Source organism: Pezoporus wallicus, unplaced genomic scaffold (assembly GCF_028554395.1).
Source record: "Pezoporus wallicus isolate ANWC-B61680 ecotype Strahan unplaced genomic scaffold, APGP_CSIRO_Pwel_v1 contig_10489, whole genome shotgun sequence".
NCBI classification, from domain to species: domain Eukaryota; kingdom Metazoa; phylum Chordata; class Aves; order Psittaciformes; family Psittacidae; genus Pezoporus; species Pezoporus wallicus.
In genome coordinates this window covers 1-13,933 of record NW_026635317.1, presented here as the reverse complement: position 1 = coordinate 13,933, position 13,933 = coordinate 1, and the positions used below count along the sequence as shown (strand labels likewise).

General features: G+C 60.7%; 1 protein-coding gene across 1 annotated transcript; it reads right to left on the bottom strand.

The window, feature by feature from the left end:
• Positions 1–3,655: 3,655 nt before the first annotated feature.
• LOC130604246 (casein kinase II subunit alpha-like) lies at positions 3,656–12,997 on the bottom strand (the record flags this gene model as incomplete). Its single annotated transcript, XM_057418645.1, has 6 exons — positions 12,942–12,997; positions 11,064–11,147; positions 8,355–8,465; positions 6,524–6,625; positions 5,531–5,631; positions 3,656–3,814 (listed from the first exon to the last, which is right to left on the bottom strand). Coding segments are annotated over exons 1-6 (575 nt in total), but the record flags the coding sequence as incomplete, so codon positions are not given.
• Positions 12,998–13,933: the final 936 nt, after the last annotated feature.

The window sequence follows — 13,933 nt, the reverse complement described above, 5'->3', positions numbered from 1 at the left end:
GCCGGCTATGGGTCAGGGTGCCGGCTATGGGGCAGCCCCACATACAGAAGTAGGGGTGCTGGCTATGGGTCAGGGTGCTGGCTATGGGTCAGGGTGCGGGCTATGGGGCAGCCCCACATACAGAAGTAGGGGTGCTCGCTATGGGTCAGGGTGCTGGCTATGGGGCAGCCCCACATACAGAAGTAGGGGTGCTCGCTATGGGTCAGGGTGCTGGCTATGGGTCAGGGTGCTCGCTATGGGTCAGGGTGCGGGCTATGGGGCAGCCCCACATACAGAAGTAGGGGTGCTCGCTATGGGTCAGGGTGCTGGCTATGGGGCAGCCCCACATACAGAAGTAGGGGTGCTCGCTATGGGTCAGGGTGCGGGCTATGGGGCAGCCCCACATACAGAAGTAGGGGTGCTGGCTATGGGTCAGGGTGCCGGCTATGGGGCAGCCCCACGTACAGAAGTAGGGGTGCTCGCTATGGGTCAGGGGTGCTCGCTATGGGGCAGGGGTGCTCGCTATGGGGCAGCCCCACATACAGAAGTAGGGGTGCTCGCTATGGGTCAGGGGTGCTTGCTATGGGGCAGCCCCACATACAGAAGTAGGGGTGCTCGCTATGGGTCAGGGTGCGGGCTATGGGGCAGCCCCACATACAGAAGTAGGGGTGCTCGCTATGGGTCAGGGTGCGGGCTATGGGGCAGCCCCACATACAGAAGTAGGGGTGCTGGCTATGGGTCAGGGTGCCGGCTATGGGGCAGCCCCACATACAGAAGTAGGGGTGCTCGCTATGGGTCAGGGTGCGGGCTATGGGGCAGCCCCACATACAGAAGTAGGGGTGCTCGCTATGGGTCAGGGTGCGGGCTATGGGGCAGCCCCACATACAGAAGTAGGGGTGCTCGCTATGGGTCAGGGTGCGGGCTATGGGGCAGCCCCACATACAGAAGTAGGGGTGCTGGCTATGGGTCAGGGTGCGGGCTATGGGGCAGCCCCACATACAGAAGTAGGGGTGCTGGCTATGGGTCAGGGTGCTGGCTATGGGTCAGGGTGCATGGGGCAGCCCACATACAGAAGTAGGGGTGCTATGGGTCAGGGTGCTATGGGTCAGGGTGCGGGGTCATGCGGGCTATGGGGCAGCCCCACATACAGAAGTAGGGGTGCTGGCTATGGGTCAGGGTGCTGGCTATGGGTCAGGGTGCCGGCTATGGGGCAGCCCCACATACAGAAGTAGGGGTGCTGGCTATGGGTCAGGGTGCTGGCTATGGGTCAGGGTGCTGGCTATGGGTCAGGGTGCGGGCTATGGGTCAGGGTGCCGGCTATGGGGCAGGGTGCGGGCTATGGGGCAGCCCCACATACAGAAGTAGGGGTGCTGGCTATGGGTCAGGGTGCCGGCTATGGGTCAGGGTGCGGGCTATGGGGCAGCCCCACATACAGAAGTAGGGGTGCTGGCTATGGGTCAGGGTGCTGGCTATGGGTCAGGGTGCATGGGGCAGCCCCACGTACAGAAGTATGGGTGCTGGCTATGGGTCAGGGTGCTGGCTATGGGGCAGCCCCACATACAGAAGTAGGGGTGCTGGCTATGGGTCAGGGTGCTGGCTATGGCTGCTGGCTATGGGTCAGCAGCAGCCCCACATACAGAAGTAGGGGTGCTGGCTATGGGTCAGGGTGCAGGCTATGGGTCAGGGTGCGGGATATGGGGCAGCCCCACATACAGGGGGGTGCTGGCTATGGGTCAGGGTGCTGGCTATGGGTCAGCCAGCCCCACATACAGGGTGTAGGGGTGCTGGCTATGGGTCAGGGTGCCGTCTCGCGGTCCTCCTGACTGACAGGAGTACGGGTGCTGGCTATGGGTCAGGGTGCTGGCTATGGGGCAGGGTGCTGGCTATGGGTCAGGGTGCTGGCTATGGGTCAGGGGTGCTGGCTATGGGTCAGGGTGCTGGCTATGGGTCAGGGTGCTGGCTATGGGTCAGGGTGCTGGCTATGGGGCAGGGTGCTGGCTATGGGTCAGGGTGCGGGCTATGGGGCAGCCCCACATACAGAAGTAGGGGTGCTGGCTATGGGTCAGGGTGCTGGCTATGGGTCAGGGTGCTGGCTATGGGTCAGGGTGCCGGCTATGGGTCAGGGTGCTGGCTATGGGTCAGGGTGCGGGCTATGGGGCAGGGTGCGGGCTATGGGGCAGCCCCACGTACAGAAGTAGGGGTGCTGGCTATGGGTCAGGGTGCTGGCTATGGGTCAGGGTGCGGGCTATGGGTCAGGGTGCTGGCTATGGGTCAGGGTGCGGGCTATGGGTCAGGGTGCGGGCTATGGGGCAGCCCCACATACAGAAGTAGGGGTGCTGGCTATGGGTCAGGGTGCCGGCTATGGGTCAGGGTGCGGGCTAGCAGCCCACATACAGAAGTAGGGGTGCTGGCTATGGGTCAGGGTGCTGGCTATGGGTCAGGGTGCTGGCTATGGGTCAGGGTGCGGGCTATGGGGCAGCCCCACATACAGAAGTAGGGGTGCTCGCTATGGGTCAGGGTGCTGGCTATGGGTCAGGGTGCGGGCTATGGGTCAGGGTGCTGGCTATGGGTCAGGGTGCGGGCTATGGGTCAGGGTGCGGGCTATGGGGCAGCCCCACATACAGAAGTAGGGGTGCTGGCTATGGGTCAGGGTGCGGGCTATGGGTCAGGGTGCGGGCTATGGGGCAGCCCCACATACAGAAGTAGGGGTGCTGGCTATGGGTCAGGGTGCGGGCTATGGGTCAGGGTGCTGGCTATGGGTCAGGGTGCGGGCTATGGGGCAGCCCCACATACAGAAGTAGGGGTGCTCGCTATGGGTCAGGGTGCTGGCTATGGGGCAGGGTGCTGGCTATGGGTCAGGGTGCTGGCTATGGGTCAGGGTGCCGGCTATGGGTCAGGGTGCTGGCTATGGGTCAGGGTGCTGGCTATGGGTCAGGGTGCGGGCTATGGGTCAGGGTGCTGGCTATGGGTCAGGGTGCTGGCTATGGGTCAGGGTGCTGGCTATGGGTCAGGGTGCTGGCTATGGGTCAGGGTGCTCGCTATGGGTCAGGGTGCCGGCTATGGGTCAGGGTGCTGGCTATGGGTCAGGGTGCTGGCTATGGGTCAGGGTGCGGGCTATGGGTCAGGGTGCTGGCTATGGGTCAGGGTGCTGGCTATGGGTCAGGGTGCTGGCTATGGGTCAGGGTGCTGGCTATGGGTCAGGGTGCCGGCTATGGGGCAGCCCCACGTACAGAAGTAGGGGTGCTGGCTATGGGTCAGGGTGCTGGCTATGGGTCAGGGTGCTGGCTATGGGTCAGGGTGCTCGCTATGGGTCAGGGTGCTGGCTATGGGTCAGGGTGCTGGCTATGGGTCAGGGTGCGGGCTATGGGGCAGCCCCACGTACAGAAGTAGGGGTGCTGGCTATGGGGCAGGGTGCTGGCTATGGGTCAGGGTGCTGGCTATGGGTCAGGGTGCTGGCTATGGGGCAGGGTGCTGGCTATGGGTCAGGGTGCAGGCTATGGGTCAGGGTGCCGGCTATGGGTCAGGGTGCTGGCTATGGGTCAGGGTGCGGGCTATGGGGCAGGGTGCGGGCTATGGGGCAGCCCCACGTACAGAAGTAGGGGTGCTGGCTATGGGTCAGGGTGCTGGCTATGGGTCAGGGTGCTGGCTATGGGTCAGGGTGCGGGCTATGGGGCAGCCCCACGTACAGAAGTAGGGGTGCTCCATGGCGTCGCGCGCCGTCAGCCGGCTCTGGTGGTCGTAGCGCAGGAGCTGGTCCAGGAAGTCCAGCGCCTCGGCGCTCACCAGGTGCTGGTTCTCGCTGTGCACAAAACGTTCCCAACGCTTCCGGGAATGTCTGCGGGAAAACGGGAACGGGGTGGGGTCAATGGGGTCAATGGGGTCAATGGGGTCAATGGGGTCAATGGGGTCAATGGGGTCAATGGGGTCAATGGGGTGGATGGGATGGGATGGGATGGGATGGATGGGTTCAATGGGACGGATGGGATGGGATGGGGTCAATGGGGTGGATAGGATGGGATGGGGTCAAAGGGATGGATGGGATGGGATGGATGGGTTCAATGGGACGGATGGGATGGGGTGGATGGGGGTCAATGGGATGGATGGGATGGGATGGGGTCAATGGGATGGATGGGATGGGATGGGATGAATGGGATGGGGTCAATGGGATGGGGTGGATGGGGTCAATGGGGTGGATGGGATGGGATGGGGTCAATGGGATGGATGGGATGGGATGGATGGGGTCAATGGGATGGATGGGATGGGATGGGATGGATGGGATCAATGGGATGGATGGGATGGATGGGATGGGATGGATGGATGGGTTCAATGGGTTGGTTGGGATGGGGTGGATGGGATGGGGTCAATGGAATGGATGGGATGGATGGGATGGGATGGGGTCAATGGGGTCAATGGGATGGGATGGGATGGGGTGGATGGGTTCAATGGGATGGGATGGGATGGGGTGGATGGGGGTCAATGGGATGGATGGGATGGGATCAATGGGATGGATGGGATGGGGATGGATGGGATGGGGTGGATGGGGGTCAATGGGATGGGATGGGGTGGATGGGGGTCAATGGGATGGGATGGGATGGATGGGGTCAATGGGTTCAATGGGATGAATGGGATGGGATGGATGGGATCAATGGGTTCAATGGGATGAATGGGATGGGATGGATGCGATCAATGGGTTCAATGGGATGAATGGGATGGGATGGGGTCAATGGGTTCAATGGGATGAATGGGATGGGATGGGATGGATGGGATCAATGGGTTCAATGGGATGAATGGGATGGGATGGGATGGATGGGGTCAATGGGTTCAATGGGATGAATGGGATGGGATGGATGGGGTTCAATGGGATGAATGGGATGGGATGGGGGTTCAATGGGATGGGATGGGATGGGATGGGTTCAATGGGATGGATGGGATGGGATGGATGGGGTTCAATGGGGTGGATGGGATGGGATGGATGGGGTTCAATGGGATGGATGGGATGGGATGGATGGGGTTCAATGGGATGAATGGGATGGGATGGATGGGGTTCAATGGGATGAATGGGATGGGATGGGATGGGTTCAATGGGATGGATGGGATGGGATGGATGGGGTTCAATGGGGTGGATGGGATGGGATGGATGGGGTTCAATGGGATGGATGGGATGGGATGGATGGGGTTCAATGGGGTGGATGGGATGGGATGGATGGGGTTCAATGGGGTGGATGGGATGGGATGGATGGGGTTCAATGGGGTGGATGGGATGGGATGGATGGGGTTCAATGGGGTGGATGGGATGGGATGGATGGGGTTCAATGGGGTGGATGGGATGGGATGGATGGGGTCAATGGGTTCAATGGGATGGATGGGATGGGATGGATGGGGTTCAATGGGATGAATGGGATGGGATGGATGGGGTTCAATGGGGTGGATGGGATGGGATGGGATGGGTTCAATGGGATGGATGGGATGGGATGGGATGGGTTCAATGGGATGGATGGGATGGGATGGATGGGGTTCAATGGGGTGGATGGGATGCGGTGGCAGCCCCCACCTGCCCAGGATGTCGTTGAAGCGCGGGTCCAGCTCGATGCTGTACTTGTCGATGTAGTCGTAGAGCTCCTCAGTGCCCAGCACCTTGGCGATGCGCACGAGCTGCAGGGGACAACGGGGCAGGATGAGGCCATGGGGGGCACGGAGGGGGGCGGGGATGGGGAAGGGTTGGGGTTAGGGGAAGGGTTGGGGTTAGGGGAAGGGTTGGGGTTAGGGGAAGGGTTGGGGTTAGGGGGAAGGGTTGGGGTTAGGGGAAGGGTTGGGGTTAGGGGAAGGGTTGGGGTTAGGGGGAAGGGTTGGGGTTAGGGGGAAGGGTTGGGGTTAGGGGAAGGGTTGGGGTTAGGGGGAAGGGTTGGGGTTAGGGGAAGGGTTGGGGTTAGGGGAAGGGTTGGGGTTAGGGGAAGGGTTTGGGTTAGGGGGAAGGGTGGGGTTATCGGAAGGGTTGGGGTTAGGGGGAATGGTTGGGGTGAGGGGGAAGGGTTGGGGTTAGGGGAAGGGTTGGGGTTAGGGGGAAGGGTTGGGGTTAGGGGAAGGGTTGGGGTTAGGGGAAGGGTTGGGGTTAGGGGAAGGGTTGGGGTTAGGGGAAGGGTTGGGGTTAGGGGAAGGGTTGGGGTTAGGGGAAGGGTTGGGGTTAGGGGAAGGGTTGGGGTTAGGGGGAAGGGTTGGGGTTAGGGGAAGGGTTGGGGTTAGGGGAAGGGTTGGGGTTAGGGGAAGGGTTGGGGTTAGGGGAAGGGTTGGGGTTAGGGGGAAGGGTTGGGGTTAGGGGAAGGGTTGGGGTTAGGGGAAGGGTTGGGGTTAGGGGGAAGGGTTGGGGTTATGGGGGCTTTTTGGGGTGATGGAGGAGCAGTTTGGGGCAATGCAGGATCAGGCTCAGGTGATGGAGTGAGGGTTTGGATGCAGGAGGAGGTGATGCAGGAGGAGGTGATGCAGGAGGAGGTGATGCAGGAGGAGGTGATGCAGGAGGAGGTGATGCAGAGCTGCAGGAGGAGCTCACCTGGTCGTAGTTGTCGTGGCCATGGAAGAAGGGCTCCTTCCTGAAGACCATGCTGGCCAGCATGCAGCCCAGGCTCCACATGTCCAGGCTGTAGTCGTACATCTGGGGGTGGCAGGGGAGGGTTAGGGTCGGGGTTATGGGGTCAGGGTTATGGTTATGGTTAGGGGTTATGGTTATGGTTATGGTTAGGGTCAGGGTTGAAGACCATGCTGGCCAGCATGCAGCCCAGGCTCCACATGTCCAGGCTGTAGTCATACATCTGGGGGTGGCAGGGGAGGGTTAGGGTCGGGGTTATGGGGTGGGGGTTATGGGGTAGGGGTTAGGGTTATGGTTATGGTTATGGGGTCAGGGTTATGGTTATGGTTATGGTTAGGGATTAGGGTTATGGTTATGGTTATGGTTATGGTTAGGGTCAGGGTTGAAGACCATGCTGGCCAGCATGCAGCCCAGGCTCCACATGTCCAGGCTGTAGTCGTACATCTGGGGGTGGCAGGGGAGGGTTAGGGTTTGGTTATGGGGTCGGGGTTATGGGGTTAGGTTTAGGGGTTATGGTTATGGTTATGGTTAGGAGTTAGGGTTATGGTTATGGTTAGGGGTTAGGGTTATGGTTATGGTTATGGGTTAGGGTTTGGGTTGGGGTTAGGATCAGGGGTCAAGGTCGGGGGTTAGGGTTAGCGTTAGGGGTTTGGGTTTGGTTGAAGTTTGGGGTTAATGTTAGGGGTCAGAGTTAGGGGTTCTGGTCCCAGGTGAGGGTCAGTGTTGGGGTCACTCCAGCTCTAGGGTCAGGTCAGGGTTAGGGGCATGGTTAGGGGTTAGCATTATGGTTATGGGGAGGTTTAGGTGTCAGGGTTAGGGTTAGGGTTAGGTGTGGGGGTCAGGGTTAAGTTCAGGGGTCAGGGTTAGGTTCAGGGGTCAGGGTTAGGTTCAGGGCTCCAGGTCAGGTTCAGGGGTGAGGGTCAGGTTCAGGGGTCAGGTTCAGGGTCAGGGTCAGGTTCAGGGTCAGGGTCAGGTTCAGGGGTCAGGGTCAGGTTCAGGGGTGAGGGTCAGGTTCAGGGGTCAGGTTCAGGGGTCAGGTTCAGGTTCAGGGTCAGGGTCAGGTTCAGGGGTCAGGGTCAGGTTCAGGGGTCAGGTTCAGGGTCAGGGTCAGGTTCAGGGGTCAGGTTCAGGGGTCAGGGTCAGGTTCAGGGGTCAGGTTGAGGTGTCAGGGTCAGGTTCAGGGGTCAGGTTCAGGGGTCAGGGTCAGGTTCAGGGGTCAGGGTCAGGTTCAGGGGTCAGGGTCAGGTTCAGGGTCAGGTTCAGGGGTCAGGGTCAGGTTCAGGGGTCAGGTTCAGGGGTCAGGGTCAGGTTCAGGGGTCAGGGTCAGGTTCAGGGGTCAGGTTCAGGGTCAGGTTCAGGGGTCAGGTTCAGGGGTCAGGGTCAGGTTCAGGGGTCAGGTTCAGGGGTCAGGGTCAGGTTCAGGGGTCAGGGTCAGGTTCAGGGGTCAGGGTCAGGTTCAGGGGTCAGGGTCAGGGTCAGGTTCATGGGTCAGGTTCAGGGGTCAGGGTCAGGTTCAGGGGTCAGGTTCAGGGGTCAGGTTCAGGGGGCAGGTTTAGGGGTCAGGTTCAGGTTCAGGGGTCAGGGTCAGGTTCAGGGGTCAGGTTCAGGTTCAGGGGTCAGGGTCAGGGTCAGGTTCAGGGGTCAGGTTCAGGTTCAGGGGTCAGGTTCAGGTTCAGGGGTCAGTTTCAGGGGTCAGGTTCAGGGTCAGTGTTGGGCTCTCTCCATGTCTGGGGCGCGGTGAGGGTGGGTTTTAGGGTCCCCATGGCAGGAAGGGGCTGCACCCCCCACCCCATACCTGGTAATCCACGAGCAGCTCCGGGCCCTTGAAGTAGCGCGAGGCCACGCGGACGTTGTACTCCTGGCCTGGGTGGTAGAACTCAGCCAGGCCCCAGTCAATGAGCCGGAGCTGGGGAGCAACGGGAGGAAGAGGATGAGGATGGGGAGGGGTGGGAATGGGGTGGGGATGGGGTGGGGTGGGGATGGGGATGGGGATGGGATGGGATGGGATGGATGGGATGGGGATGGGATGGATGGGATGGGGTGGATGGGATGGGGATGGGATGGGATGGATGGGATGGGATGGGATGGATGGATGCATGGGGATGGGATGGATGGGATGGGATGGATGGGATGGATGGGATGGATGGGATGGGATGGGATGGATGGATGGGGGGATGGGATGGGGATGGGATGGATGGATGGGATGGGATGGGATGGATGGGATGGGATGGGGATGGGATGGGGATGGGGAGGGATGGGGTGGGGATGGGATGGGGATGGGGATGGGATGGGATGGGGATGGGAATGGGATGGGATGGGGATGGGATGGATGGGATGGGATGGGGATGGGATGAGGATGGGGAGGGATGGGGTGGGGATGGGGTGGGGATGGGGATGGGATGGGATGGGATGGGGATGGGATGGGATGGATGGGGTGGAGATGGGGTGGGATGGGGATGGGTTGGGATGGGATGGAATGGGATGGGAGGGGATGGGATGGGATGGGATGGATGGGGTGGAGATGGGGTGGGATGGGGATGGGTTGGGATGGGATGGATGGGATGGGAAGGGATGGGGATGGGAATGGGATGGGATAGGGATGGGATGGGATGGGTTGGGATGGGGATGGGATGGGATGGATGGGATGGGATGGGATGGATGGGGTGGGATGGGATGGGGATGGGATGGGGATGGGATGGATGGGATGGGATGGGATGGGATGGGGATGGGATGGGGATGGGATGGGATGGGGATGGGATGGGATGGGGATGGGATGGGATGGGATGGGATGGGATGGGGATGGGATGGGATGGGATGGGATGGGGATGGGATGGGATGGGATGGGATGGATGGGGTGGAGATGGGGTGGGGATGTCTTCAGGGCCCTGCAGCCCCGGGGAGCTGGGACCACACCGTGGTGCTGGCCCTGAAAGCAGCCCCAGTGCCTGAAGGGGCTGCAGGGAGCCTGGAGAGGGGTTGGGATGAGGGAGGCAGGGATGGGAGGGGGAGGAAGAGGGAAGAGTTGATGGGAGCTTGGGGAGCTCTTCCCCATGAGGGTGCTGGGGCCCTGCGATGGATGGGCTGAAGGGAGAGGTTTGGGATGCTCCAGCCCTGGCTGTATGCAAGGCCAGGTTGGACACAGGGGCTCCGAGCACCCTGCTCCAGGGGAAGGGGTCCAAGCTCTCCATCCATCCCATCCCATCCATCTCATCCCATCCATCCCATCCATCCCATCCCATCCATCCCATCGAATCCCATTCATCCCATCCCATCCATCCCATCCATCCCACCCCATCCATCCCATCCCATCCATCCCATCCTCCCCCATCCCATCCCCCCCATCCCATCCCATCCATCCCATCCCATCCATCCATCCCATCCATCCCATCCATCCCATCCATCCCATCGAATCCCATTCATGCCATCCCATCCATCCCATCCATCCCATCCCATCCATCTCATCCCATCCATCCCATCCATCCCATCCCATCCATCCCATCCCCATCCCATCCCATCCATCCCATCCCATCCATCCCATCCCATCCATCCCATCCCATCCCCATCCCATCCCATCCATCCCATCCCATCTCATCCATCCCATCCATCCCATCCCATCCCATCCATCCCATCCCATCCATCCCATCCCATCCATCCCATCCCAAGGAAGGCCTCAAAGGTCTAGGTCCTTTGGGAATATGGGAGGAGCTTGGGCCCATTTGGAAGAGGGAAATCCATGGGGATTTAATGGATGCAGGGGGTGCTTTGATGCTCCCATGGAATTCCCATAGGGAAAAGGGAAATCCATGGGGATTTAAGGGATGCAGGGGGTGCTTTGATGCTCCCATGGAATTCCCATAGGGAAAAGGGAAATCCATGGGGATTTAAGGGATGCAGGGGGTGCTTTGATGCTCCCATGGAATTCCCATAGGCAAGAGGGAAATCCATGGGGATTTAAGGGATGCAGGGGGTGCTATGATGCTCCCATGGAATTCCCATAGGGAAGAGGGAAATCCATGGGGATTTAAGGGATGCAGGGGGTGCTTTGATGCTCCCATGGAATTCCCATTGGCAAGAGGGAAATCCATGGGGATTTAAGGGATACTCCCATGGAATTCCCATAGGGAAGAGGGAAATCCATGGGGATTTAAGGGATACTCCCATGGAATTCCCATAGGGAAGAGGGAAATCCATGGGGATTTAAGGGATGCTCCCATGGAATTCCCATAGGGAAGAGGGAAATCCATGGGGATTTAAGGGATGCTCCCATGGAATTCCCATTGGGAAGAGGGAAATCCATGGGGATTTAAGGGCTGCTCCCATGGAATTCCCATTGGGAAGAGGGAAATCAATGGGGATTTAAGGGCTGCTCCCATGGAATTCCCCCCCACCAGCTGGGACCCCCATGGCCTTAAAGGGCTCCTCCTGCTCCGGATCCCTCCCACCCCAGCCCATTCCATGGTCCCAGGGGCTATTCCAAGGCTCGGGAATGGCGGCAGGCTCCCACCTTCCTGTGCTCGTGGTCGATCATCACGTTGTGGGGCTTGACGTCGCGGTGCATCACGCCCATGCTGTGGCAGTAATCCAGGGCCTGCGGGGCAACGGGGGCCTCAGGGATGCTCCTGCATCCCACGGGATCCTCCCGCATCCCATTGGATCCTCCCGCATCCCATTGGATCCTCCTGCTTCCCACTGGATCCTCCAGCTTCCCACTGGATCCTCCTGCTTCCCACTGGATCCTCCAGCTTCCCACTGGATCCTCCTGCTCCCCACGGGATCCTCCTGCACCCCACGGGATCCTCCTGCTTCCCACGGGATCCTCCTGCTCCCCATTGGATCCTTCTGCTTCCCATTGGATCCTCCTGCACCCCACGGGATCCTCCTGCACCCCACGGGATCCTCCTGCTCCCCATTGGATCCTCCTGCTCCCCATTGGATCCTCCTGCTTCCCATTGGATCCCCCTGCTTCCCATTGGATCCTCCTGCACCCCATGGGATCCTCCTGCATCCCATTGGATCCTCCTGCTTCCCATTGGATCCCCCTGCTTCCCATTGGATCCTCCTGCACCCCACGGGATCCTCCTGCTCCCCATTGGATCCTCCTGCTTCCCATTGGATCCTCCCGCTTCCCATTGGATCCTCCTGCACCCCACGGGATCCTCCTGCACCCCACGGGATCCTCCTGCTCCCCATTGGATCCTCCTGCTTCCCATTGGATCCTCCTGCATCCCACGGGATCCTCCTGCTTCCCATTGGATCCTCCTGCTCCCCATTGGATCCTCCTGCTTCCCATTGGATCCTCCTGCATCCCACGGGATCCTCCTGCTCCCCACAGGATCCTCCTGCACCCCACGGGATCCTCCTGCTCCCCACGGGATCCTCCTGCATCCCATTGGATCCTCCCGCTTCCCATTGGATCCTCCTGCACCCCACGGGATCCTCCTGCACCCCACGGGATCCTCCTGCTTCCCATTGGATCCTCCTGCTCCCCATTGGATCCTCCTGCTTCCCATTGGATCCTCCTGCTCCCCACAGGATCCTCCTGCATCACACAGGATCCTCCTGCTTCCCATTGGATCCTCCTGCTCCCCACGGGATCCTCCTGCATCCCATTGGATCCTCCTGCATCACACAGGATCCTCCTGCTTCCCATTGGATCCTCCTGCTTCCCATGGGATCCTCCTGCATCCCATTGGATCCTCCTGCATCCCATTGGATCCTCCTGCACCCCATTGGATCCTCCTGCTTCCCACTGGATCCTCCTGCTCCCCATTGGATCCTCCTGCTTCCCATTGGATCCTCCTGCATCCCATTGGATCCTCCTGCACCCCACGGGATCCCCCTGCTTCCCATTGGATCCTCCTGCACCCCACGGGATCCTCCTGCATCCCATTGGATCCCCTCCATCCCATGGGATCCTCCCGCACCCCACGGGATCCTCCTGCTTCCCATTGGATCCTCCTGCACCCCATTGGATCCTCCTGCTCCCCACGGGATCCTCCCGCTTCCCATTGGATCCTCCAGCTTCCCATTGGATCCTCCTGCTCCCCATGGGATCCTCCTGCATCCCATTGGATCCTCCTGCATCACACAGGATCCTCCTGCTTCCCATTGGATCCTCCTGCTCCCCATTGGATCCTCCTGCACCCCACGGGATCCTCCTGCACCCCATTGGATCCTCCTGCACCCCACGGGATCCTCCTGCTTCCCACTGGATCCTCCTGCACCCCACGGGATCCTCCTGCATCCCATTGGATCCTCCTGCATCCCATTGGATCCTCCTGCTTCCCATGGGATCCTCCCGCTTCCCATTGGATCCTCCTGCATCCCACGGGATCCTCCCGCATCCCATTGGATCCTCCCGCATCCCACGGGATCTGCTCACCTTGAGGATCTCGTACATGTAGAAGCGGATGTCGAAGTCCGAGAGGGTCTGATAGAGCTGCTGCAGGAGGGCAGGGAACAAGGGCAGGGTGAGGGGCAGCAGGATGGGGGCAGGAGGTGCTGGATGGGGTCTGGAGGTGCTGGATGGGGTCTGGAGGTGCTGGATGGGGTCTGGAGGTGCTGGATGGGGTCTGGAGGTGCTGGATGGGGTCTGGAGGTGCTGGATGGGGTCTGGAGGTGCTGGATGGGGTCTGGAGGTGCTGGATGGGGTCTGGAGGTGCTGGATGGGGTCTGGAGGTGCTGGATGGGGTCTGGAGGTGCTGGATGGGGTCTGGAGGTGCTGGATGGGGTGGGAGGTGCTGGATGGGGTCTGGAGATGCTGGATGGGGTCTGGAGGTGCTGGATGGGGTGGGAGGTGCTGGATGGGGTCTGGAGGTGCTGGATGGGGTCTGGAGGTGCTGGATGGGGTCTGGAGGTGCTGGATGGGGTCTGGAGGTGCTGGATGGGGTCTGGAGGTGCAGGATGGGGTCCGGAGGTGCTGGATGGGGTCTGGAGGTGCTGGATGGGGTCTGGAGGTGCTGGATGGGGTCTGGAGGTGCTGGATGGGGTCTGGAGGTGCTGGATGGGGTCTGGAGGTGCTGGATGGGGTCTGGAGGTGCTGGATGGGGTCTGGAGGTGCAGGATAGGGTCCGGAGGTGCAGGATGGGGTAGGAATGACCACAATGCCCCCAGGATTTCCCCTGGGGGAGAAGGGGGGCCCAGCACCCTTCCGAGCACCAACAGGGACCCCCAGCACCCAAAGGGCTCACCCAGGGGCAGACCCAGCACCCTTCTGAGCACCCATGAGGACCCCCAGCACCCAAAGGGCTCACCCAGGGGCAGACCCAGCACCCTTCCGAGCACCCTCGGGGTCGCGCAGGTCGCAAAGGGGTGACCCAGGGGCAGACCCAGCACCCTTCCGAGCACCCACGGGGACCCCCAGCACCCAAAGGG